The sequence below is a fragment of the Felis catus genome, chromosome C1 (genome assembly GCF_018350175.1).
Source record: "Felis catus isolate Fca126 chromosome C1, F.catus_Fca126_mat1.0, whole genome shotgun sequence".
Classification (NCBI taxonomy): domain Eukaryota; kingdom Metazoa; phylum Chordata; class Mammalia; order Carnivora; family Felidae; genus Felis; species Felis catus.
In genome coordinates, this window is record NC_058375.1 from 114,156,912 (window position 1) to 114,183,463 (window position 26,552).

General features: G+C 42.8%; 1 protein-coding gene and 1 long non-coding RNA gene across 6 annotated transcripts in view; one reads left to right on the forward strand and one right to left on the reverse strand.

Moving 5' to 3' along the window:
* The window catches only part of CNTNAP5 (contactin associated protein family member 5), an 805,732-nt gene that overhangs the window by 432,037 nt on the left and 347,143 nt on the right, over nt 1-26,552 (reverse strand). For all 5 annotated transcript variants that reach the window (XM_011285200.4, XM_011285199.4, XM_045033599.1 and 2 more), the window contains 2 exons: nt 24,965-25,112; nt 2,294-2,497 (listed from right to left, as the gene is read on the reverse strand). In XM_011285200.4, the coding sequence (XP_011283502.3) occupies nt 2,294-2,497; nt 24,965-25,112 (352 nt within the window). The remainder of the gene's footprint in view (nt 1-2,293; nt 2,498-24,964; nt 25,113-26,552) is intronic.
* LOC109502624 lies at nt 12,530-14,195 on the forward strand. Its single transcript, XR_002161349.3, has 3 exons — nt 12,530-12,751; nt 12,981-13,061; nt 14,059-14,195. It is a non-coding gene; the product is annotated as an uncharacterized LOC109502624 (long non-coding RNA).

Sequence of the window (26,552 nt, forward strand, 5' to 3'; positions counted from 1 at the left end):
TAGGTTCACTTACTGACATGGAATATTAATTTATAATATTTTTCGTTTTCGTGTCCATGCTCTACAAGACAGTTATTCCTTAGCCCCGGATTCTACATAGGTAAACAGAGGCTTGTGGGTTATGTGACTTTCCCCATAACAAATAGCTGGCACGTGTCTGCAATGAAAACAGTTCTGTTGAGTGACCACACCTACTCCTTTCCATCATCCAATACTGTGAGTGAAACTGGTTTGCAACACTGGATTACGCATGCTGGAGCAGAGCATTGTAGAGGGACAGCATACATAATTGGGAATGGCAGCAACTGGCAGACTGAGTGTCATCAGAAGGCGCCTGCTCTGGCGTTGACAAATAATTGTAACTTCACTCACGACGCACAGTGCTCTCTGAGGCATGGCCAGTTGAGGGGCTCCACTCCATTCATCCACAGTCCCTTCCTCAAAATCGAAGGCCAGTTAATAAACTGATACATCTTTTGCTGAATATGTGTATGCCCGCCCTTCAGATAATTCATTGTTGAGTTGCTTTTGCATGTATGTTAATACAGTTAATCAGGTTACTAGCAAATCCTCTTGCTGCTTTCTTCTGGGTAAAATTCTGCTTCTAAGGATGCTTTTGGTGGATATTTAATCTAATGCACTAGATGTCAATTTTATGAATTAAACTTGGGATTCCAGATGTTTTCCCTGTTACCCCTGCCAATATTCACCATGGTGGGTAAGAAGATACTCAGAAATGACTCAAAATAGAGGCTTACATAGTTTGGCTTTTGGGATGAGTCCACACTAATCTTTATTCTTATGTCTCTCCTCCTAATTGTGAAAGTATACTTGAGATTTTTTTCCAGCTTTCCATGCAACTTGAACTTACAAACTCAATTCTGCTATGACTGTCCTTCTTTACTCTGATAGCGAATACTTAGTGATAATTATCTTCCACAAGTACCATAACTGCCCCTTTCCCAAATGCTAACAAATATGAATGAGAGGCAGGGAATCATTCTCATAAGGAATGGCACTTGCTGTTCCTTCAGCATGGGCTCGTGTTTTTTTTTTGTTTGTTTGGTTTTTGTGTGTGTGTGTGTGTGTGTGTGTGTGTGTGTGTTTTCTTTTGGTTTCTTTCTCTATGGAAGAGCTATTAGGTTTGCTTTTGCACCTCTGGGAATTCTGCCCCCTGCTGTCAGCACTTGTTTCACTCTTCCTTCAGAAGTACCTTTGAGCACACAAAGGAGGCTGTTCCTTTCTCTTTTGTTCCCTGGAATAGGAAGTTGATTACAATGATGGCCTGCCTGTGGTGAGGCCATGCTGGGTGCCAGCCCACAGGAGGAGGCCAGTGTCCTCAATGCACAAAAGGCAGGAGGTCATTCTGTACCAAATTAACTGGTATTTGGCAAGTCTAGGGTTCATCCTGGCACAACCAGGGCACTTGAAGGAAACTGTGTTTGCCTAGAAACTTAGACTTTCCCACTATACATATAACCCTCTATCTCCCTTCAACCAGAAAAAGGACAGAAAAACAGAAAGATAAAGAAAGAACAAACGAAAGAGAGAGAGAGAGAGAGAGAGAGAAGAAAGAAACCAAATAAATTAAAATGTGTCTTCTCTATTTTTCTCTTGGGATTCAACTTTCATAAATTTACCAATTTATGATTGGTCATAAATATACCAATCAGAATAGATTATGAGCAAGCTTCATTAAAATATATGTTCATGGGGGCGCCTGGGTGGCTCAGTCGGTTAAGTGTCTGACTTCAGCTCAGGTCACGATCTCGCGGTCCATGATTTCAAGCCCTGCATCGGGGTCTGGGCTGATGGCTCAGAGCCTGGAGCCTGCTTCTGATTCTGTGTCTCCCTCTCTCTCTGCCCCTCCCCCATTCATGCTGTCTCTCTCTGTCTCAAAAATAAATAAACTTAAAAAAAAGCTGCTGAGGATTCAACTCAGTTTAAAAAAAATATATGTTCATGTGTGTTAAATGTGCTCAAATTAAATTCTATTACTAAAAAAGATAGATAGATGATAGATAGATACATAGATACATAGATACATGATAGCAATGAACTTGTAGAGCTCCCTACTTGCCAATACTATCTTGTTTCAAAGAATGCTATGTACAGCTTAACTATTTCACAAAATGGTAATTTTTTCTTCTCTGACATGTAAAAGGGGAAAACACCACTTACACTGAGCTCCAGCAATTTTCACCTGATACACCTGGGCAATAAGGAACTGTGACCCACTACAAAATGGAGTTCCTCCTATCTCTACATAGAAAGGAGCAAAGCCTGACCCTACCCAAGTTGAGGTGTAGGGCGAGCCTCCCCTTCTGGAGCTCCAGAGTGATGTGGTCTCCACGTTGACCTTCTCCATGGAACAGGACCCCATCTCCTTGCATGCTCTTGAATTTCAGAGAGATCACATCTTTGAGAGTGCTCATCAGCTTCTGATTGAACCTGTACAGAAGGGAGCTTCGGCCATCAAAGTCAGCGACATCTGACTCTGGGCAGAGAGAGAGAAAGAGAGAGAGAGAGATCAGTTAATATCCTCATAATTGCTCTTCCTGCTTCCCATCTTAGTTGTCCAAGTTATAGGAATGTTCTTGACATTGGGAAGGTCCCATCTCAACAGGAAGCATATAGACTAGGCTCAACTTAATTAGACTCAATGGGGATTATTCATTTATAAGCAAGCATCACACACTGAATCAAAGTGAACTGATTTGTAGCCTGGAAGTAAAACCCCTCATTAGTGATATGTCGTATTTTGCTTGAGGGCACAGGGTGAGAATACCATAAGTACCTACATCAGGCTCTACAGTGTCAGGTGCCTGGTAGTAATAATCTCTCATGATTGATCTTCATTATCAATGTGTTTCCAATATCTGGAGCCACTTGACCTCCTCATTTCAGGTTCAAGGTTAGAGACGGAAAAATACAGTCTATCATTCCACAGTTAACTGAATAGTACTGTCTTCTTAGAACCTGTGTTGAAAAATATTGTGAGGTCTCCTCTGAGTTCAGTGGAAAAGAATATGCGGTAAAGGAAAACTTGCTGTTTGTATAGGGAAGACAAATATATGGCACCCTTACAATCCCTGACTTATCCTGTGTCAGTGATAGCTCTCGTTTTAGTTTTTATATATAAAAAGTGTTCAATTACTATTGTTAAAGCAAAGAAGAGAAAGTCAAGAGAAAGATCGTGATTTAAATCAACTCACTTTGTAGATATGTATAAACATATCTGAAAATTGTATGTCAAAATGTTAACAGGGATTCTCACCTCCCCAAAGAAATTATAGAAATGACAAGTAAGTATATGAAAAGATGCTCCACATCATGTGTCATTAAGAAAAGGCAAATTAAAACAAGAATGAGATACTGAACACTGACAACAAGAAATGCTGGTGAGGATGTGAAGTGACAGGAACTCTCATTCATTTGTGGTAGGAATGCAAAATGGTACAGCTGCTTTGGAAGACAATTTGGTGGCTTCTTATAAAACTAAACATACTCTCATCACACTACCCAGCAGCCTCACTGCTTGGTATTTACACAAAGGAGTTGAAAACTTATGTTCATGCAAAAATCTGCACATGGATGTTTATAGCAGCTTTATTCATAATTGCCAAATCTTGGAAGCCACCAAGATGTCCTTCAGTAGGTGGATGTATAAATAAACTGGTATATCGAGACAGTGGAATATTATTCAGCACTAAAAAGAAATGAGCTAGCAAGCCATGAAAAGACATGAAAGAAATTTAAATGTGTATTACCAAGTGAAATATGCCAATCTGAAAAGGCTACTGTATGATTCCAACGGTATGATGTTCTAGAAAAGGCAAAATTATGGGGACGGTAGGTTCACCAATTGTAGTAAATTTACCATTCTGGCAGGGAATGCTGACAACAGGGGAGGATCTGTATATGTGGAAGCAGGCGGTATGTGGGAAATCTGCATACCTAATTTTGCTGTGAATCTAAAACCACTCTTTAAAAAAGTAAGTCCTTAAAAATAAGTTAATAGAGACTCTACTTGGGAGGTGTTCTATGTTATTTTCACATTAGTTTTCCTATTTTTTTTAATTACAAAAACTTTTACAACGAACACTTATTACTTTTACAATAGAAAAAATTCAAGACTATTTAATATAACTTGAAACAGATTCATTATTTACCATCTTATGTGGGTGGGACAGTGGTGAATGGTGTATGGAAGGGGTGGGATTGGTCTTATTTGAAACCAAGCACTCATAAAAACTCAATTTTTCATTATTCATCAAGCAATTAAAATGCTCGGCTTGAGTATACACAATGATAAATTAAGTATATTATTTTGGCCAAGGATCTAGAAACATTCTTTGTAAAGCCAAAATTATGAAATGAAAGTAAAAGTGAAATCATACTTTTACTGTAATTAGTTTTAAGATGCAATTTAGCAATTTATTCCTAAGGAACAAAGTGATTCAAACCAAAAGGTTGCTGAGGACTCCTTAGACCCTAGAAAGAAATACTTCAGCTACAGAGGTTTTCATCAATTCCCACCTCCCTTAGACCCTTCCCATACCACCCATCGCTACCCCTACACCTGTCCCCTGAACTGGACTCCTATCCAAAGCAAATGGAGGCCACAGACAACAATATGTCATCAGTTATATTGTAATGAGTCCATGCGTAGATAAGGTCATGGATTTTAAACAATGATAGTCATAGCTTGCTAGCTGAGTCACCTTGGGCAACTCTATCTCTCTGAGACTTGATTTCCTCCTCTGTAAAATGGGGTACTTAACATTCTTCAGAGAAGACTGCAGTAAGAGTTAAATGTGCTAATACATATAAAGTGACAATACGTACAAAGTGATGCCATCATGTCTGACACATTGCGTTACATCAATGATAGGTAGTAGGGGTATTAATAAGATTGGAATGACTGGAGGGACCTGAGTTCCTAACGAGTCCAATCTGGTGGGTCACACTCCACTTTCTCACCCAAAATGGTGCTATTCCATTTTTCCATTTTTTGAATCAATGGATTACTGCCCAGGGGATGCCAAGTTTGCCCCAGCTTCTCACACTCTATTTGCAATTCTTCATGAGTGCTGGGTGCATACATTATGAATCCATACTCTCTTCCAATTGTCCCCCTCTGTCACTGCACCAGACTCTGGGTAAGAAACTGGGTCCTTAGGAGCCTGCTGTTGAGTGAATTGATACAACACATACTATTTATGGACAGCCACACTAGTATGGGCTATTACGAGCTCTAATAGAGAGTATACCCAGCGTTATGGGAACAGAAAGCTGAAACACTCTATTGTCTGTGGGTGTGGGAAAAATGCTTTCATGAGTAAACAGGGAGTGTGTTATTACTTCACAGACACACCTTGTGCCCTGTGTCTCAGCTTGAAGTACACAGGAACTCTCTCCACTCCACGGGCCTACTCCCCTCCCTCCTGATCCATCACAGCACTTATGACCTGCATTATGTTCCCTCTAATGTCTGGCTAATCTAGTAACTAATTTGGTGATATAAGTGTTGATGACCTAGGTTACCTCCAAGAAAACACATCTCCCTATTGCCACGAAACCTAAAGGAGACAGAGGCAATCGACAGGAACAAAAACAACAAATATTGTTGGAAGTCTAACAGTCCTGGGTTTCAATTATGGTCTTGCCATTTATAAGCTGGAAGACTTGAGGCAACTCAAGTGATGTCTTTGAGCTTCAGTCTTCTTATCTGTACAACAGGGCTAAGCAAAGCCTACCCTACAAAGTCGTCATGAGAATTCCATAAACCGTACCTGGAAATGAAGAGTCAGTATCTCACACCCCTCATCTCATCCATCATTAATCCAAAGGCATTACTTACAGTGGTAAAGATTTGTGCATGGTATGAAGACGATCCAAAGAACACAGTTGATTCAGTATCTGTCATATCACACTGAGCAGGTATGCATTCAAGCCTACATCATCACCTTCATAGTCTTAAAATAGCCTTGTAACTGCCGTCCCTGATTGTACGTTTGCTACTTCCCTCTGACCCATTCTCTCATCTTCATAAAACATAAGTAACATTACCCATCACCTTCACTGAAGCCCTTCAGTGAACTCCCTTTACACTGAGAATTAAATTCTGTCTCTGAGACTTCCTGTGATCTGGCCTTCCTGCTTTCCCACCTCATCTTTGACTTCCTTCCCCAACCCTGACTCCACTGTATGCACAATGTACTTTCAACGTACATGCATGTGCAACGTGGGGGGTAGTCTGGATACGTAGAGAGCACACGCCATGAGCCCTGTGATGTCATGTATATCTATAACTGTATCTGTATCTATATCTATATCTATATCTGTATCTATATGTATATCTATATCCATATCTATATCTATATCTATATCTATACAGATACAGATATAGATTTATGTGATCTTGATTTCAATCAGCCTATGAGGAACCTACTATTTGGGTTCCAGTTTTACAAGTGAAGAAACTGTGGTTCAAAGAGGTGCAGAAGTATGAAGTTAGCAAGGGGCAGAGCCGGGATTCCAACCTGCCCCACCTGACTTTACCCACTCTGCATGTGCTGAGCACTTACACGAGGTCCACCCCTGTCTCACTGACACTCTCATTTCCAGCTGTCAGGCAGGTGCTTGGCCATTCCATAACGGGTTAGGGATTAGCGAGTTTTCCTTCGCAATGCGCCTCCCAAATGGTATTTGACACTTGGTTGTTTCCAGCATGACAGAGCATCCCATGAGGGCAGGGGCCAGATGTGTATTAACCACCTCATTGACTCAGAGCCCAGCATTGGGCCCAGGACATTATGCTGTCCAGAAACACTTGTGAAATGACTTAGGGGCCCAGTAAGGAAACCATGCTCAAAGGTATTACTGCCGATTGTCCCTTAACTTCCTGTCATGTTACCTGTCCCCACCATTTAAGAGTCTGGCTACCCATTCACACTCAGAGGGTTAATTTCCCTGGAAGTACATGCTCAGCCACCTGGGATGTGACAAGTGCTTTCCCTGCAGACACATGCTCGCCAGCGCAGAGGTGAAAGGCCCCCTCTAGAAAGACAGACTTGGCCTGGTGCAGAGTGGAGGCTTTCCACCCAAGGCCACCAATGACTAATGAGAAAGACACTTTGACAATCCAAGAGACTTCAGGCAAACACACTGAACCTCTTGAAATATGGAGTCACACGTAAAATGTGTCAACCATTTCTCAGAAGAAGAAACAGGAAGTTAAATAGAAAAAGAAAAGTTTACAGAAAAATGAAAATATTTTTAAATTGTGGTTGTGAAGAAAAACAATTCTGTAATACACTGCTTTTCTCTCTTTGTTTATTATTGTAATCACATTGTCCTGATTCTCTCATTCAGTACTTTCAGGATTTAATTTGTGGCATAGGGTCTGGTTACAGACATGAACACCTTCATTCATGTTTTACAAGCAACTGAAAGAAGAATCTTTTTAAAAATACCAAGAAAAAGAAAAAAAAAAGGAAAGGAGGGGAGAGGAGAGGGGAGGAGAGGGGAGGAGAGGAGAGGAGAGGAGAAGAGAAGGGAGGAGGGAAGGGAGGGGAAGGGAAGGGAAGGGAAGAGAAGGGAAGGGAAGGGAAGGGAAAGGAGAAGAGAAAGAAGAGAAGAGAAGAGAAGAGAAGAGAAGAGAAGAGAAGAGAAGAGAAGAGAAGAGAAGAGAAGAGAAGAGAAGAGAAGAGAAGGAAAGGGAAGGGAAGTGAAGGAAAATGAAGTGTGTTGCAAGGTGCTTAATGGGTAGAGATAGGCCCCTACTGGCAGGTGGAAAAGTATGTAATCACCTCAGAATATAGTTTTAAGAGCACCAAGAAAATAACTGACAAAACTAAATATATCTTTTGTGTCCTTTATCACAGCCTCTCTAAGCCACCCATAGAAATTTCTTACTGTGGATGAAGTAATCCATTCTCTAGGGGAAAAAAAGGAGCAAATTAGGACATATTGCCTGATTTAACGTTCTCAACAGCACTGCAACGTCCATATTTTTCCCTATGTGTAACATGGGGAAGCCAAAACACAGAAAGATTATGTACCTTGCCCAAAGGCATACACATGGTAATAAGTTGTGTGACCCGGAAACCATCAATGTTTCCTCTGAAAAAATGGGTGGGTGTGAAGATACAACAAAACTTACATCTCATGTCCAAGGAGAATGTACATGACTTTGTACAAGGAGAATGAATCATGCTCTAGAGAGTATGTATGTGTGTGGGAATGTGAATACAAGAAAGGAGATGCCAATTTAAAAGGGAGATAAGGATGGGACTCCCGGCTGGCTCAGGGTGGGTAAGCGTCCAACTCTTGATTTTGGCTCAGGTAATGATCTCATGGTGTGTGGGATCTAGCCCCACATTGGGATTGATCTCATGGTGTGTGGGATTCTCCCTCCCCTCTCTCTCTCTCTCTGCCCCTCCCCTGCTCTCTCTTTCTCTCTCTCTCAAAATAAATAAATAAACTTGAAAAGGAAGATAATGTTAAATAGGAAGTTTTCTTTTCCTTAAAAGTTGATGTGAATTTCCCTGGTGTCCCCACTCTGTTGTACTTCTTTTTTCGCTCAGAGCAGTGTTGTTCCTAAGAGGACCAGGGAAACCACACAAACTTCTGAGAGGCTTTTTTTAGGGTAGACGTGGAATGCCTTCCCCACCCTCACTATCTCCACTAAGCTCAAACCCCCTTTCTTAGTATATTTCTGTGGTCTCACTTCAGTAAGACATTCTTATATTCAAAATTTGTTGACCTCCCTCAACACATGTGAGCACCCATGTTCAGCACAGGAAGACAGTGATAAACTCCACTGTATTCTTTGGTCAGCCCACATTCCAGTCCTGGCTACCCGTCCCGCCCCTCCCCAGCGGTGTTCCCCAATTTCTTCTTGCAGAGAAGACAGCTGTTAGATATTTAGTTCCCATAGTGGACAATCTTCCTCTCTCTCAAAATCAATTTTTAGGATCTCGTTACTGTGAATTTAATTCCATTCAATTTGTGGCCCGTTAAGGTGGTTATACATTGGCAGATTTCTCCAGAATATGAAGGAGAGCCCATGTGGGGACCCAAAAAGGTGCAGGATATGGGCAGGTAGGTCCTACAGCCCACAAAGCTGTCCTTTTAGGTCAAGATAAAACCAGCACATACTCCCCTCCATCCCAGCGGTACTGAGAAATGCCAGCACTGGCCGATTTCCCACTGGGCCCATAATTGCTGACCCAGCTGTCAGAGCTTGTTTTCTGAGAAAGACAGAGTTCTGGAGGCATACTCTGGCATATTTGATGGATGTTGGTAGCTTGTCAACAAACCAGCTAAAAAAAGGGCTCCACTGAATTAAAGATTCCAAGCTCAAATCCCCAAGTGAGCTGAGAAGGATGCTGGTGTGGGCCCAGGACACAGAGTCTGTTTTCTCATAGACACAGAAGCCCAAGCTCAAAGCTGACAGGAGACACCATCGATTCACCCTGAGACAATTAGTCCCACTCAGACTCTTTGGCTGTTCACAGCAAACATGATTTTCAATACAATCACAGGTTGAAGCTTATCTTATGATACATTATATAAGAAAAATGATTATTATTCAGACCATATGCTTGCACCGAGGACTCGGGGGCTTTGGCTAGCAATCCGCAAAGCACAAAGGTTTCCACAGTCGGCTCGCACTTACACAGATCCTCTACCAATCCCGACTTTGCCAGGCCTTATCAGAAGCTAATGATAACCTCAGATGAACTATGAAAGCAATGTCAGTTTCCAAAGTTAGCACTGACAATCCCTAAGAAGCGCTTTCCTCACGGAACTTCTGACATTTCTATGTACGATAGACAGCAGGGAAAGCACAGAATGGATCTCAAGAAGACAACATAAAAAACAGCCGGAGTACCAAAAAAACCCAAAAACAAACAAACAAACAAAAAACTTTGAATTTCAACCCTAACTTTAGCAGATAGAATTTTTAGCTCTGACAGTCAGACTTGCCTTCTTAAAACGCCCAGGGATTTTTGGATATCTTAGACACATAGACATCTCTGAACACACTTGAAGTTTGTAGCTCAACTGGACTGTTCACGAGCTACGAAGAATTATACCCAAATAATGTACTCACTTTAAGGAATGCTATAAACAGTAGAGATGCTTTGGCTGTTTATTCTTAAGTCCACTGGCAGATCTTGGGCCTATTTTGTACTCTTTTTGGTCACTATGCTGAGCTATGAGATGCAGATGATTGAGACATGGGTCGTTCCATCCGGGGACACAGACACAGTGACACGAACACCCAGCCAATGAATCACTCTGGTGGAGTAGGAGGTGATAAAGGGAAGCATAATTACAGTCTGTTTAACTTTCAGCCCAAGTAGACATATGTGGGATGGAAGGGGAGCGTTGGACAACTAAACTGTTGTCACAAAAGTATGGCCCAGGACTGGGTCACCCCAAGGAAAAAGGTACAGGGCAGACCACGGGAAGTGGCAGGTGACAACCACTAAGGCGTGACAGGTTAACAGAAGGTTTTGTTAAAGGGGTACTGTTTCACAAATCTTATTCACAAGTCCGCAGAAGGAGGCATCAAGGCAAAGCCCAGTCCTGAGCAGGCAGCCTTTGGTGTGCAAGTAGCATAACACAGTTATGAACTGTCTGCTTGCCTTCCAGATCACCAGTAACCTTCAGCCGCAATGCACAAACGTTCCCCGTGAAAGGGAGTTCGAACAATGAGCGTCATTTAAGTAGGAGGGTCAACATTGGAGAAAACAGCTGTAATTTCCCACCGTAAAACTAATGGGTATTTTTTTTCTTTTTCTTTTATTTTTTTTACAGTTTATTTATTTTTGAGAGACAGGGACAGTGTGAGTGGGATAGGGGCAGAGAGAGAGAGAGAGAGAGAGAGAGAGAGAGAGAGAGAGAATCCCAAGCAGGCTCCACACCACCGGCACCGAGCCTGAGGCGGAGCTCACACTCATGAAACCGTGAGATGGTGGCCTGAGCCGCAGCCAAGAGTCAGACGCCAAACTGACTGAGCCGCCCAGGGGACCCGGTATTTTTGTCTTAAAAAAGATTGACCATGGTTTCATTTGGGGGGAGAAACTGAATACCCCTTGTTAATGATTCTAGCTGAGTACCATCAGTGAAGAAGTCACTCCAGTGACCATTTCAACAGAGAGTAAATGTAACGCAAACTATAGGGGGCAAGGCCTTGGCCTTTGTGAGGAAGTCCACGGCTGCGGAAAGTGGCTGATCTAAATATCAGTCCATTTTGCCTCCTAAGGCTCCTTTAAAATCATACCCATTAGCATAAGGGTAACAGGAATCAGAGCCATATAGTCAGTCAAAGCACAGAGCAGGCAGACAAACATCAATTCATCAGGAAAAATGGTTAGCTGTGGATTTCCCCTCCTTTTCTGGCCTTACAAAACACCTCGCTTCCTTAACCCCACATTTATAAGAATCTGTCAGCCTTTTTCATTTATTTTATTTTTTTAATATTAATGTTTTATTTTTGAGAGAGAGAGAGAGAGAGCATGAGCAGGAGAGGAGGAAGAGAGAAAGAGAGACAGAGAGAGAGAGAGAGAGAGAGAGAGAGAGAGAGAGAGAGAGAATCCGAAGCAGGCTCCAGGCTCTGAGCTGTCAGCACAGAGCCTGACGTGGGGCTCGAACGCCATGAACCAGAGAGCACGACCTGTGCTGAAGTCAGATGCTTAACCGACTGAGCCACGCAGGCGCTCTATGTCTGCTTTTTTTTTTTAAACTACTAAAACTCCTGAGTTCATATTGTCCTATATATTTCTATATCTCCAAAGCCTAGCAGAGAGGGGACTAGTGAGTCATATGTGTTGCCTACTGAAGTAGTTTTAAGAACCTCAATCAATAATAACTGTTATTTCAGATTCATCAGAAATGCTGACCTATGAGAGAATACCACAGTGTTTTTTAGTTAATATGTTCTCACTGCACATGTACATGTATATTTGTGTCTTCATAGAAGAGTTTCTTTTTTTGTTATTCTTCTGTGAACTATGAGAAAAAAAAAAAGAGAAAAAAAAGGGAAGGGAAGAAGTTGACTAACTCAATTTTAAGACCCTTCTGGGCCCTGATTTCCTCATCAATAGACTGAAGAAATTGCAATGAGTGATTGTGGAGGTATTTCTGGCTATAAAATGCTATCTATGATTTCTAAAGCAGGATTCAAAGCTCACACTGGGGTCTCCAAGCCCTGAGGCCTGACTGCTGTCATCATGTCCTCTGCTCCTCTAGGGTTTAAATAGCTATAAACCTAGCCTCTTAAAGTCCCCTGTGATATGGACCTTAACATGCCATAGATGAAATTTACAGTTTTTCAGCCTCTACCATGTATGACAAATGGCCCCAGATGATGGGAACAACAAAGAGGGCAGCTGAAGCTGGGATGACAAAGAGATTTATTTGGGGAAAGAGAATGTGACTTCAGCTCTGAGGCTGATCAATTTTGGACGTCACCACTTGGCAATAATTAACCAAGTAGGGGCAAAGTCTTTTTCTGTGTGGAAAGGAGGCAACTTAAGGTATACTAACACGGTTGTAAGTTTTAATGAGATTGGGAAGTGTGGCAGATCATGATGCCTTATCAGAATTTATAGTACTTTTTAAAATTAGCTTCCCATAGTGAAAGGAATTCAAATAGAAGCCCCCAGACAGAAGTCCCCTTAACCTAAAGTCTCCAGATGGGCCTGATGAAGGTGTTGGAACCTTTCAGGAACTGGTATGTAAAAAAGTTCACCTTCTTCCTTTGAGGTGCAGGTGGAATGTGGTCCTGAATAAGCTGGGAAAAGAAAAATGGGGAGAAGTGTGGTGACCAGCTTAAATAACAGCCGAAGATAATGATGGTCAGAGCTAACCCTTTCTCAAGGCTTATCTTATGCCAAACGCTGTTTCAACCAATTTGCCTATGTGAAACAAGCACTATTATTACCTGTGTTTTCACTAAAAAGGAAGCTGCGTCCACAGAAGACCCGAGATTGTCCAGGATTATACAACCAGTAGGTGAGAAAGCTGGCTTTGCATCTCTGGTGGTGAGTATGCCCGTGTGTTAACGTGACTATATATGGCCTATAATAGTGTTTACATTCCATTTAAAATCCTTAAGATTTGCAATCACAGACATGAAAACGTAGACAGTGTAAACTAAGAATGAAATGACTCTCATAGCTATAGCTAGGAGAGGAGCTTGAGAAAACGGTTTTAAACTCTGGCTCCATATGACCACCACCTAGGAACAGCAAAAAAAAAAAAATGCTTATGCTGGGCTCTCTACCCAGAGATTATGACTTAGTATTTAGAAACAGAATATCCCCCAGGTGATTTTTATGGAGGGTTAGGTTTGAGAATACAGGTAAGGGACAAAGAGGTAAGGAGCTACTGGACGGGGCAGTAGCCACACTCTGTTCCTGGACACCTTCCTATGCTCAGGAACTGAAGGTTGCTCACATTGGGCTTTGGGAATAAACCAATAATACGGGTATCAGAAAGCTGAACAGAATGCTTTCCAGTAAGATTTTCCCATGTCATACGACTAAATGCTTTCAGACACATAGTAAAAAGCCCACGAATATAAGAACAGTACAGAACTGGGTTCAAAGCCTGTCTCAGAAGGCCACGGGCTGTGCCACTTTGAGGAAGTTGTTCATTCAACAAATTTAATAGCTATTAATTGAAATGAGCCTCTTTTTGCACTATGAACTAGGTATGAAAGTAGATATGCTCCTTGATGTTATAGAGCCTGAAATAGTGAGATAGGTAGCTCACAATGAAATACACATTTAAATAGCTACTAGATATCTATATTGATCTATCTCTATTTCTCTCTTACTGTGTGTGTGTGTGTGTGTGTGTGTGTACACATGTGTTCATTCTATACGCTGAATGTTGTATATCCCAAAAATTCATATGTTGAAACCTACTCCCCAGTGTGATGGTATTTGGAGGTGGGCTTTGGGAAAGGAGACAAGATCAATGGGATTAATGTTCCTATGAAAGAGACTCACCGAGTTCCCTTGTCCCTTCTGCCAGGTAAGAACACCATGAGAAGATGGAAATCTATGAAACAGGAAGTGAGCCCTCCCCAGACACCAAATTTGCTGTGCCTTGATCTTGGACTTTCCAACCTCCAAAACTGTGAGAAATAAATGTCTGCTGTTTATAAGCTACCCAGTCTTTGGTTTTCTGTTATAACAACCCAAACAGACTGAGGCAGAGATCAATGCTTTGAAATAAAAGAATGGTATGTGTTAAGATAAAAAAAAATGGAAGGGTAACTTTATTTGAATTGGGAATCAATTGGCACCTCTCTGAGAAAGTTATAATAAAGCTGAGATAATTGAAGAGTTGAGCTAAAGGGGCACTTGGATGGCTCAGTCGGTTAAGCATCTGACTTGAGCTCAGGTTATGATCTCATGGTTCGTGGGTTCAAGCCCTGTGTGGGGCTCTGTGCTGACAGCTCAGAGCCTGGAGCCTGCTTCAGATTCAGTGTCTCCTTCTCTCTCTGCCCCTCCCCCACTCATGCTCTGTCTGTCTCTCTCTCTCTCTCTGTCTCAAAAATAAATAAAAATTAAAAAAAAAAAAAAGAGTTGACCTAAAGAAGGCAGAGGCGGTGCGGAGGGGGAGCCCTCCAGACAGAGTGATCAGCCCATTCAAGGGCCCTGAGATAGGAAGGAGGCAGCATGGCATGAGAGACCACAGAACAGAAGTCACTAGGGCTTGAGCCCAGGTAGGGAGGGACACCACAGAGCGGTGAAGCCAGTGAGGCAGGTGAAGGCCAGGTCCCCTGGTGCCTGTTCTTCATGTACAGGGTGCACAGGGCTTTGGTTGTGTTCCGTGCAAGCAGAAGCCAGGGAAAAGTGTGCAGCAGGAAGGGGCTCAACTCTGTATTCTATGACAATCCTGCTGACTGTAGTGAAGATAACGGAAAAGAAGAAAAAGCCAAAAAGAAAAAGAGTGAAAGTGGGTTGCTGAATTAAAAATCCAGTGATACAAGAAGTAACTAAATGAGGCTGGTGACTGTGAGGATGAAAAGAAATGGGCATATTGGGGATGGATTGGGAAGTCATACCGATAGAACTTGTTGATGGATTTGCTATGGGAAATAAGGGAGAGGGCAGATTGAAAGAAAGTTTCCCACGGCTGATTTGGGCACCTGGTATTGTCTACTGAGATGAGGAGGTCCACAGGCAGATGAAACTGAATGTGGTTGGAGGGTTGATTTTAAGAGTTCCCTTTGGGACATGTGAAATTTGAGCTATTTATGACATAATGAAATTGAGATATCAATCAGGCAAATGCATATGTAGTTTTAGAGCTCAGAAGAGATATTTGGCTCAGGATGAAAATCACTTAACTTATCTAAAAGACACTTCATCTTTATATATTTCAGTCAGTCGGAAGGGAACCTTGGGAGTCATGTGTCCCACTCTAGATTTTGGCTCAGGCTGTGATCTGACGGTCCTAGGATGGAGTCCCATGTTGGGTTCTACACTGACAGTGCAAAGCCTACTTGGGATTTCCTCTCTGTCTCCCTCTCTCTGTCCCTCCCTTGTTCATGCTCTCCCTCTCTCTCAAAATAAATAAATAAACATTAAAAAATAATAAATTTCAATCTGTCCTTGTACAGTACATAGGAGGAGTACTTCCTATTTGAAAGACATGGGGGAAGGGAAGGAACAAAATAATTACAAACAGAGAGGGAGGCAAACCATAAGAGACTCTGAAGTACAGAGAACAAATTGAGGGTTGATGGGTCGGGGGGGGTCAGGAGGTGGGGAAAATGGATGATGGGCATTGGGGAGGGCATTTGTTGGGATGAGCACTGGGTGTTGTCGGTAAGCTATTCCTGAAGCCAAGAGCACAGTGTATAAACTGTATGTAGCTTGTTTGACAATAAATTATATTAAGAAATAAAGAGAGAAAGAAAGAAAGAAAGAAAGAAAGAAAGAAAGAAAGAAAGAAAGAAAGAAAGAAAGAAAGAAAGAAGAAAGGCTGTCGAGTCTTGGAGTGTATTGTACTGTAATGTGCATATTAAATGACAGTGGGGAAGGGGTATGTTGATGATGACAGTGGAATTTCTAATGGAAATCATAACTGAATGATGGAATGGTTGCCACCAATAGCAAAGATACTGGCTCCCTCTCCCAGAAAGAGTCGCCATTAATCACAATGAAGAATGGTGGTCCCCATTTCCCTATTTCTTCTTTTGTAGTCTCTACAGGAGATGAATTATTTTTCCCAATTCTACACTGACATCTTTACTTCAAGTGTGCATCTTTACGCTACCAACTCAGTGATGTAGGAGGACCCACGTCCTTTATTTACTTGGGTCACCGCATGAACGTGTTTGGCCAAAAACTAATCAACCTGAAAACTGGTCAGAGAGAGAAAACATCCCCACAAAACTTAAAAACCCAGGCACCCCCAGTTGACAACAGTGGTGACACAAGAGGAAACATGGTAATAGAGGAGGTATTCAAGAACTCTTATGAGAACATAATGAGAATCTAGCAAGTGTGGATGCATACATGGAAGATGTGTCATAGCCATCACGAACTCAACACACAGCAAGAAGTGGTTATAACTCGTTCAGATTAGCTGTCAGCACGGTAAAATTATCTTCTTGGTTCACCAGGGAATTATTCACTTCGTGAAATCATTCAGCAGAAGCAATCCGAAAAGAAGAACTTGGATTGTAGTCTTGGCAGAATGCCATGGAAGACCATATTGGATCCTACTCTTGGGCAGAGAGAGAGAGAGAGAGAGAACCGGAAGGAGGCAGAGAGCGGAGATCCCAGAGCCCCATGACAGCAGCAGAAGCACCAGCAGAACACATCTGAATCTGGGAGAGGCCCCTTCTCTGACAGAGGATGTGGTTGGTTAATGTTTCCCCAAAAAGCAACATGTCCTGGCAATACAGGGTGTTCCTCTATGGATACACACCTACTTTAGTACTAGCTGTCAGTTACTAAACACAAACTGTTTGCTACATACTCTGCTTTATGTTTATACACAGTAACTCAAAGGTGACACAGTAGTCTTTAAAGTAATTACCACTGTGATTTGAGGATGAGGAAACAAGAGACTCAAAGACGTCAGCAGGGTTTGCTGGAAGGTTCACGTGTTTAATAACAGGCCATTTGTTCACCCGTTCCTATCTGAGCACACAAAGGGAATCTATTGCTCTGAACTTCATCATGACCATGACTAAAAAGACAGCACTGGTAACACGAAAGCAGTGGGGACGTCAGTAAAATGAGACGGTCACTGTGGAATTAATAAAAGAGAATGAAAACAATCAAGAAGAAAAGATGTTAAAAACATAAATACTTAGGGAAAATGGAGATATGCTTTTACTTCTAGAGATTTTAAGACAGAATATACCAGGGGCGCAGTCGGTTAAGCGTCCGACTTCAGCCAGGTCACGATCTCGCGGTCCGTGAGTTCGAGCCCCGCGTCAGGCTCTGGGCTGATGGCTCAGAGCCTGGAGCCTGTTTCCGATTCTGTGTCTCCCTCTCTCTCTGCCCCTCCCCCGTTCATGCTCTGTCTCTTTCTGTCCCCCAAAAAATAAATAAACGTTGAAAAAAAAATTAAAAAAAAAAAAAAGAATATACCAGAATAGCCTTAAGGAGGCTCCAAACACAAATCGATCTGGGAACTGCAACCACAGATAATCTCAATTATTCAACGAGGAAAAAGTGTAAGGTATGAAAGACACCCATGTGGAAGGAAGATTCTCATAAGCTCATAATTTCATTACTTACAAAAGGCAAGAGAGGGACGCCTGTGTAGCTCAGTGGGTTAGGTGTCCGACTTCAGCTCAGGTCGTGATCTCACAGTCCGTGAGTTCAAGCCCCATGCCAGGTTCTGTGATGACAGCTCAGAGCCTGGAGCCTGCTTCGGATTCTGTGTCTCCCTCTCTCTCTCTGCCCCCCCCGCCCCACTCACGCTCTGTCTCTATCAAAAAATGAATAAACGTTAAAAAATAAAAAGGTAAGGGAAAGGCCTTCATTAGAAGGAGTACTGCAATTTTTAAAAATGTAATAAACACTTTCAAAAATGAACAACGATGCCAGCATCTACATCTAAAAATTAATTGCACGTTAAATATTCACGGAACACACAGCAGCTGTCAGACACCAATCTAGGTCCCAGGTAGCTGAGAGGTAGGACATGATTCCACCCTATAGAACAGATTGGTGACAGACTGGTGGGGAAGCCCCAGGTAACTTTAATTTAACAAGATGAAACCTAGAATTGAAACATAAAACCTAAAAGGGGGCCACATGGCAAGGTCTAGGAGGCAAAAAGATTTCAAAAGCAGGTGATACCTGATCTGGCTGGTGAAGGGCAATCAAGAGAGAAAACCTAATGAAGGAGAAAGAGGATTTTTCGGGAAAAGGCAGCTGCAAGAATGAAAACGTGCAATCTGGAGAGAAGCCCAGGTCTGTGCCGGGAGCCGTGCATGTACACACAGCGGAAGCTGAATATGGGGATATGGCAAATGAGAGGGGTGGAGAACTCTGAGCTCCGCCAAAGGCTGTGAGGAGCCCTTGAAGGGTGAGCCAGTTCTCCTGTCCAGAAGGTCCTGGAAGCAGGGAGACGGCCACTACAGCTGCTGAAATGCTGGCTGAGATAAGAGGAGGGACAAATCAGAGGATCACGTGACTGGGGTCTGCAGAAGAAGTGTACAGGGCACGGGATTTTCAAGCCGGGTTTGGAGGAAGAAGAAGAAAGAGGCTCAAAGAAAGCAAAAGGGAACAAAACAAGAGCCTCCAGCTGGGGCCGACTCTGCAATGTTGAGGGATGACTGGAAGACACTGAAAGGCAGCCTGCTTTGACTCCTCCAACAAGGAGAGAGCTTTTCAAACTGGAAAGGCTAGACTTTATTAGGAAGGAAGTGAAGCCCAGGAGAGGTTAGAGAAGAGGAAGGGCTATCTCTTACTATAAATATCTTTCCTCCTGCAGGCCAGATGAAGTTTTTTAAGTTACAGTAGGGAAATGCGGGAGCAGAGAGAGGCAAGTGGCTCTGTTTCCTACCTTCCTGCCCTTGCGTCTTGTGCACTAAGCAGCAAAATCCCGCAGCTCTACCCCAGTTTCCCCTCTGTGCTCACCCCTCCTGCTTCCTGGAGATCCCCTCTGCCGGGCAAGTCACTACTCAACTTCTGAGACCTAGCTCAGGTGGCTGGTATCTCTGCAATCTTTCTTTTTTTTTTTTTTTTTTTTTTTTTTTTTTTAATTTTTTTTTTTTTCAACGTTTATTTATTTTTTTGGGACAGAGAGAGACAGAGCATGAACGGAGGAGGGGCAGAGAGAGAGAGGGAGACACAGAATCAGAAACAGGCTCCAGGCTCTGAGCCATCAGCCCAGAGCCTGACGCGGGGCTCGAACTCCCGGACCGCGAGATCGTGACCTGGCTGAAGTCGGACGCTTAACCGACTGCGCCACCCAGGCGCCCCTCTGCAATCTTTCTGATACCAACAGTAGCACTGGCTTACTTTGTCCTCTTCCCCCCCCGCCCCCGGGTCCCCTTTGCGGATTCCTATGAGGCACTCACCGTATTTTGTGGCAGGTTTTTATTTACATGCTTGTTACACCCTCTCTGACTATCAGCAATGTCAATCATTTGACAAATACTGAAAGAATACCAAGAACCCAGCATTGCGATGGGCGTGGGGGTACTTGACAGGTGCAGTGACTGCCTTTTCAAAGCAGAGAGTCCAGTCGGGAGACATATGTCAAAGAAACAATTGAAGAATTAATTAATGAAATGCAATCGTACAAAAGCACTTCAAAGAAAAAAAAAACTACAGGACTCATTAAAGTTCACAGAAAGGTCTTGTTTATTTCTTATATCCCTCAGGGCTTTGCATGATGCGTGGTGTATGTGATGTATCTTAATTGCTCAATAAAGTTGTCAACTGAAGGAATAAATGAGTGAATGAGTGAATGAATGAATGAATGAATGAATATGCAGATATTTCCAAAACAGTTAAAACTTTAAGTCTTAAGAAATTATAGAACTGTTAGTTTTCCACCAATCTTTAGCAACATACTCAAATGGCTTTTTGACAAAAAAGGTTTATGAGCCCATGGTGTGGGGAGAAAAACAGTTCCCTAGAAACTACAATGGGTGTTATTAACAGCAAGTAATTTCAGGTGAATTACATGGTTGCCCATGCTGAGACTGGACTGATATATGTATCCATTCATTCCTAAATACCTATTCTGCCTATTAGGTCCTGAGACTTAATAGATAAGGTGCCTATTCTCATGGCACTTACATTGTGGTGCAGGGCTTTGGAGAGGCAAACAACAAACAAGTAAACAAAACAAACAAACAAGATTCTGTTTTGTGAGAGGAACCACGAAGAAAATAAAGGCACGGCATATAGCCAGGGGATAACAGCTGATACACAGGAAGTAGGGCAGGAGACTTTAGAAGGGCAATTAAAGTGGACTTCTCTGGGGGCACTTGGGTGGCTCAGTCAGTTAAGCGTCTGACTCTTGATTTCTGCTCAGGCTATGATCTCATGATTCCTGAGACTGAGCCCCCACATAGGGCTTTATACCGACAGAGTGGAGCCTACTTTGGATTCTCTCTCTCTCCCTCTCTCTCTGCCCCTCCCCCACTCATGCACATGTGTTCTCTCCTCTCTCTCTCAAAATAAATAAATAACATTTTAAGAAAAGTGGACTTCTCTGAAGAGGTGGCATCAGAATTGGAATTGCACTGGCTAAAGGAAGTAACTCTGTAAATTCTTGGAAGAGCTGTTCTGTGCCTAGGGAACAGAAAGTACAAAGGCCCTGTGGTAGAAAAAGCCTGGCATGTTCCAGGAATAGCAAGATGGCCTCTAAGGGCTGGAAGAACTAAAAGGAATTTGAAGAGGTTGGCAAGGAACCTCCAATAAGAAATTCTACTTGCTGGAAAGGAGTCTCAATTTTATTTTAAGTGAAGTATGCAGGGGAATGATGCAATTCTCTATAATATTTATAAGAATCACTTTGGCTACTGCCTCCCAAATAGGTTTGGGGAGACTGGGGCATAGAGCAGGAACTCCAGCTGGAAGGTGATTTAAATACACTGGGGGAGAAGAGACAGAGGCTGCAGCTCCGGAAGGCAGAAATATGTGGATTTAGGGCACGTTTTGGAGGAGACAGCTGATGCAGCTACTGTGAACTTAAATAAGTTGCACGGGAGTGCCAGTTATGGGAAAGGAGGACTCAAGACTGCTTTCTGGGCTTTTGCTCTAGCAGGTGAACAAACCGTGGTGCCATTTACTGAGTTTGGGGAGATGTGAACAGGTGTTTGGGGAATGGTAATCAGGAGTTGTATTTCTGCTCTATTCAATTTAGACTTTCACGAGGACATACCTAGCATATTGCCTATATAATTCTAGAGGTCAGGCCATGAGATACAGATGTGAAGACGATCAGCGTATCCACAGTGTTTAAATTCATGGGACTCTGTAAATTCAGATGGGCTTGGGGTGTAGATGGAAAGAAGTTCTGAGACAGAGCCCTGAGATTGAGCACAGGTAGCTGGTGAGCCAGAAGGGAAAACCAGGTTTTTAAAAGGTAGAAATAGGTAACTGAACCAAATACTACTGAGAGGTTGAGTGAGGTGAGAAAAGGGAAGTGACCACTGGATTTGGTGATGTGGAGTTCTTCACTGGTGGTCTTTGCTGAAGTAGTTTCTGTGGGGTGTTTTGCATTAGATGATAGATAGATAGGTATGCAGATAGATAGATAGATAGATAGATAGATAGATAGATAGATACAGATACAAATAGATACAGATACAGATACAAATACAGACACAGATACAGATACAGATACAGATACAGATACAGATACAGATACAGATACAGATACAGAGACTACACGGAACTGCTTACATGAGTGTGGGGGCCGCCCAGGCAAGTCCGAAATTCATCTGCAGGGCAGGCTGTCAGGAAGGGGAGGACGAAACTCGGGCAGGACCTGAAGCTACACTGTACAGGTAGAATGTCTTCTTCCTCAGGGAAACCTCAGTTCTGATCTTAAAATCTTTCGACCGACTGAATCTGGCCCACCCAGACATCAAGAATACTCTCCTTTCCCCAAAGCCCAGTGACTGCAGATGGTCACCACCTCCCAGCGACTCCTAGGTTAGTGTTTGGTTGGATCCTGGGACCCTGGCTAGCCAAGCAGACACCTGGAACGGAACACCACATGTGTCCACACCGCAGAGAATCAGGTGCAGTGTGCTGGGGTGTGAGCGGGTGGAGGTGCTAACCACACACAGACCTTGGAGAGAAGCTGTTCTGTGAAAAGGAAGGGAGAGAAGGAGTAGCTGCTAAGTAGGGCTAGTCAGCTTTTGTTGTATTCCTTTTGATAGCTTATAGAGCAAAGTCTTCTATGTACAGGAATGACCCAGTCAAAGGGAGGATGAGATGGTGTTGAAAGGGAGGACCATCCTCTGATCCAGAGGACACACAGAGACTTGTTTCTAGATAGAAATGAGAGATGAGGGATCATCTGGGTGGGGCAGTTGTTAAGGAGGCGACTCCTGATTTCAGCACAGGCCATGACCTCGCTGTGTGTGAGATCGAGCCCCACTTCGGGCTCTGCACTGACAGAGCAGAGACTGCTGGGACTCTCTCCCCCACCCCCGCATCTCTTTCTCTCCCTCAAAACAAATAAATGTTAAAAAAGAAAAAAGAAATGAGAGGTGAATTATTTTTTTCCCCAAGGGAAAGCAACAAAGCACCAGGACCAATGATTGGAAAGGACCAAGTGTTCAGCAGCTCCCCAAGGTGGCTAACATCCCATCACTCACAATAGGTACCCAAAGATAAGTTATCCCTTGAGGGAATGCACTGAGTAGACATGGAGCCTACCTGGAGGGCAGACCCCATAGGACTGGGCTTCCTCCAAATCAGGGACTGTGAGCCTGGTCAAGAATTGGGCTTTAGCAGATCTGTGGGTCTCCTAATATTATAGAAAAATCTGCTTATGAAAAAATGTCACTGTGGGTGCTCTTCTTAAGGGGATGTCCCTTGCTGCCATCAGAGTCTCAAAGGGGTCTGGCACTGGAAAAAGATGAATGTGTCCCTCCAAGGTCTCTTTCAACCCTCCAGTCTGCTCTTCAACTTGATGCGAGGAGTCTTTCTGTGTATGCATGCAGAACGATGTACATGAACAGCAAAGGAAAGCTGACTGGCTGACAGAAAACAATGAGGACATGTTAAACAGTAATGGGACTGTTACCCCAAAATAGATGGCTGAAGTCATAACATAGGTAACCTCTTCAGCATGAAATTGTCACCTTTTACTTAAAAATAAACCTCCGACTCTCTCTCTCTCTCTCTCAAAATATATAAATAAATAAACAAAAAATTACTTAAAAAAAGTTTTCTTTAAAAAAAAAAGGGGGGGGCATCTGGGTGGCTCAGTTGGTTAAGCGTCCAACTCTTGGTTTCAGCTCGGGCCATGATCTCATGGTTCGTGAGTTCAAGCCCCACATCAGGGTCTGCACTGATGGTCCGGAGCCTGGTTGGGATTCTCTCTCTCTTCCTCTCTCTCTGCCCCCACCCCTCATTCTCTCTCTCTCTCTCTCTCTCTCTCTCTCTCTCTCTCAATAAATAAATAAATAAATAAATGTAACAAAAAATTACTTAAAAAAAGTTTTAAAATTAAACCTCCGAGTAGCGACATCTGTTATCAAGAGAAGAGGCAACAGGGGAATCCGGGCATGCCAGAGAACCTGGGATTGGAAGCATGTGCCCTTATGGACATTCTGTGCTGTGTTATGCAAGAGCTGAAGTGGAATGCAGTGTCTCCCTAGCCTAATGGTGTGCTGTTGATGTATCCGTTGTATAACATACTCTTCCTGGAAATGCTTGTTCAAGATAAAGACAGCCATTTCACAAGTAAATCCCCTCTGTGAAGAAATTTATTTTTACTAGATGCTCTTATGTCCATCGCTTCCCTAGGGAGCTTGTTAATACTCAGCTTTCTGGGTCCCTACGCCCAGAATCATAATCCAGTATGTACAGGACTTGGCTAGGCAAATGCATTTTTAAGGACCGCTCCAGATGATTCTGATACAGGCATTCAGTTGGCCGTATTACAAAAAAACGGTACAAGCACATAACCCAATAGGCACTCTTATAACCAAAACCAGGATCTGTTGAACCATGTTAGTGGTAGCAATCACATGCGTTCATACATTAGGGGTCACTGGGTTTTAGCATATAAGCAGGAGATGTCACTGCTAAGGCAGAAAACTAATTTATGATGGCCTACTTTTAGTTTTAAATATAAAACTTGCAGAGGAGAATTATAGGAATGATTACATTTCCTGCGTAATTCTGACTGTATTCCAGAGCGATTGCCGGTTCTACCCGTGGTTACCATATTCCTTATTTGCCAGCCACTTTTACGTTCAAGAACAACTCACAGATGAATATTTGGCTAGCATAACTCCAGGCGAGAAGCACTCCCTGGGTTACATCAGGTTGGAATGCTCTTTTTCCTCCCCTTCTAGAACAAGTGAAGAGGGGGAACCTTTTCTCTTCACGGTGCTGAAGGAGGGGCGAATTTATCATACCTGTCATACCTCACTTCTGGGAAAGAATGGAGCCCAAATTCCTCTTCTACTTCAAGGACAAATGATGCTCACATTTCAAGAGCTCTTCACTTTGAACTCTGGGCTGTTGTTAAGCTCTTATCACGTTATCACTACCAAGCTGCTTCATCCCTAGACAGAAGAAGAGTTTTCCTAGCTCTGGGTTGAATTTTACATTTTCAAATGTGCAGAAGTTATTAAAGGCTTCAAAGAGTTTTGAAACAACCTGAGATTGCCATCACAATGTAGATAAGCTGGTAACCCTTGGGGGGGGGGGGCGGCGCTCACAACACATCAGCGTTGAGGGTGCGTGTCTACACTTACTATAGGAGCATCCGTAGACCTCCACCCTCATGCCAATCTTCCCACTTGGATTCCATTCCAGGGGCACGAAGCGAATGAAGCGGGCTCTCACTGAGTGCAGTAACTTATGGTGCATCACGCTGTCAGCATTCATGTTTCCTGCAAAGGTCTGCGGAGAGAAAAGGAGGCCCCGTGAGATTTGTGACACCATTGCGTCTCCTTCCCATGCCGAGCTCAAAGCACCTCACTGCAAATTCACATATGTTACTCCACTGAGTCTTTCCAAGAAAATCCTCAATTTCACAGATATGTCAAATAGAAACCGACTCCTGTGAAAATTCTTCATTATGTGCCTTTTTTTTCAGAAATGCTATCCATTATTCTTTGAGGAACTCTCTCTCCCAAGGTTAGACATGATACCTGAAAGCTTCACAAAGTAAATAATACCATGATGTTCCAATATTTCTAATGCTCATAGTCCCTTCCTGTGGTAGAGGAGATAAGTGGCCATCTCCTCTTAGAAGGAAAAGGCTTTCATTGAAGTAACTGTTACCATCAGTTGAGGCCAGTCACTATGCTAAGCACTTTCTATTATGATTATTACCATTTCACAGATTAAAAAAAAAATACCTGAAGTGTAAAGAGAAAAAGGGTGAAGAAAAAAGAAATCTTTACATCATCCAATTGGTTAGGAATTGGTCTGAGATTCAATTCCATGGTCGTCCTATTCCAAAGCTTGTGGTTTTTCTACAGCCCCACGCTCTTCAGCTATCACCATGTCAATCGTTACTGGAGGGAGAAGGGGGGTTCTGACTCTTAGGACTCTTAGGTAACTCATTTTCTCAGGAAGTTGAAGCAAAGGAGCACATAGTATGGGAACTATTGGGCGCACCAGAATTATGTCCTCTAGTCTTCATTTGGATGAGGGATTTCTGGAGTAAAAATTTTTCTGGAGATGGAATCCAAAGTCTCACACCCCATCTCTTTTCCCCATTGGGGTAGAATATACGTAACATAAGCGTACCACTGAAACTTTAAAATTTTAAAGTGTATATTTTAGTGGCATTAAATACTTTCACACCATTGTGCAACCCTCACCACTAGCCATCCGGACAACTTTCTTATCACCCCAAGGTTCCCTAATCCTTAAGACAGTATGTCATCTAGCACACAGATTTGCTTGCTTCATTAAAAATCGTCATTTGCCTTCTTTTCTGATTCAAGTATTTGTAGATAAAGCATACTTGCTAATGTCCCATCAATGTCAATAAAAGGGAGATCCGCTAGTTTGTCAAGTGGCCAAAATGAACACCAAGTAAAGTATCTTTATCTTATGTAAACAATGGAAGTGAACCCATTTTCAAAGATCCGGTCTGAACCTTGTCTGTATCCTCACCACAGCTGTGAACACTCAGACATTCTGCAGCACATAATACACCCAGGGGCTACTAACTCTGACATGAAGCAATTGATAGCATCACTATTATGCAGCACAAAGTGGCTTACTGAAGAATGAATACATTCACTTCCTAATTTGCAGCTACACCTGCAACAAAATTCTCATGTAATGGAATGACTTAGTGGAGAGGAATTCCTCAAGATTCAAATC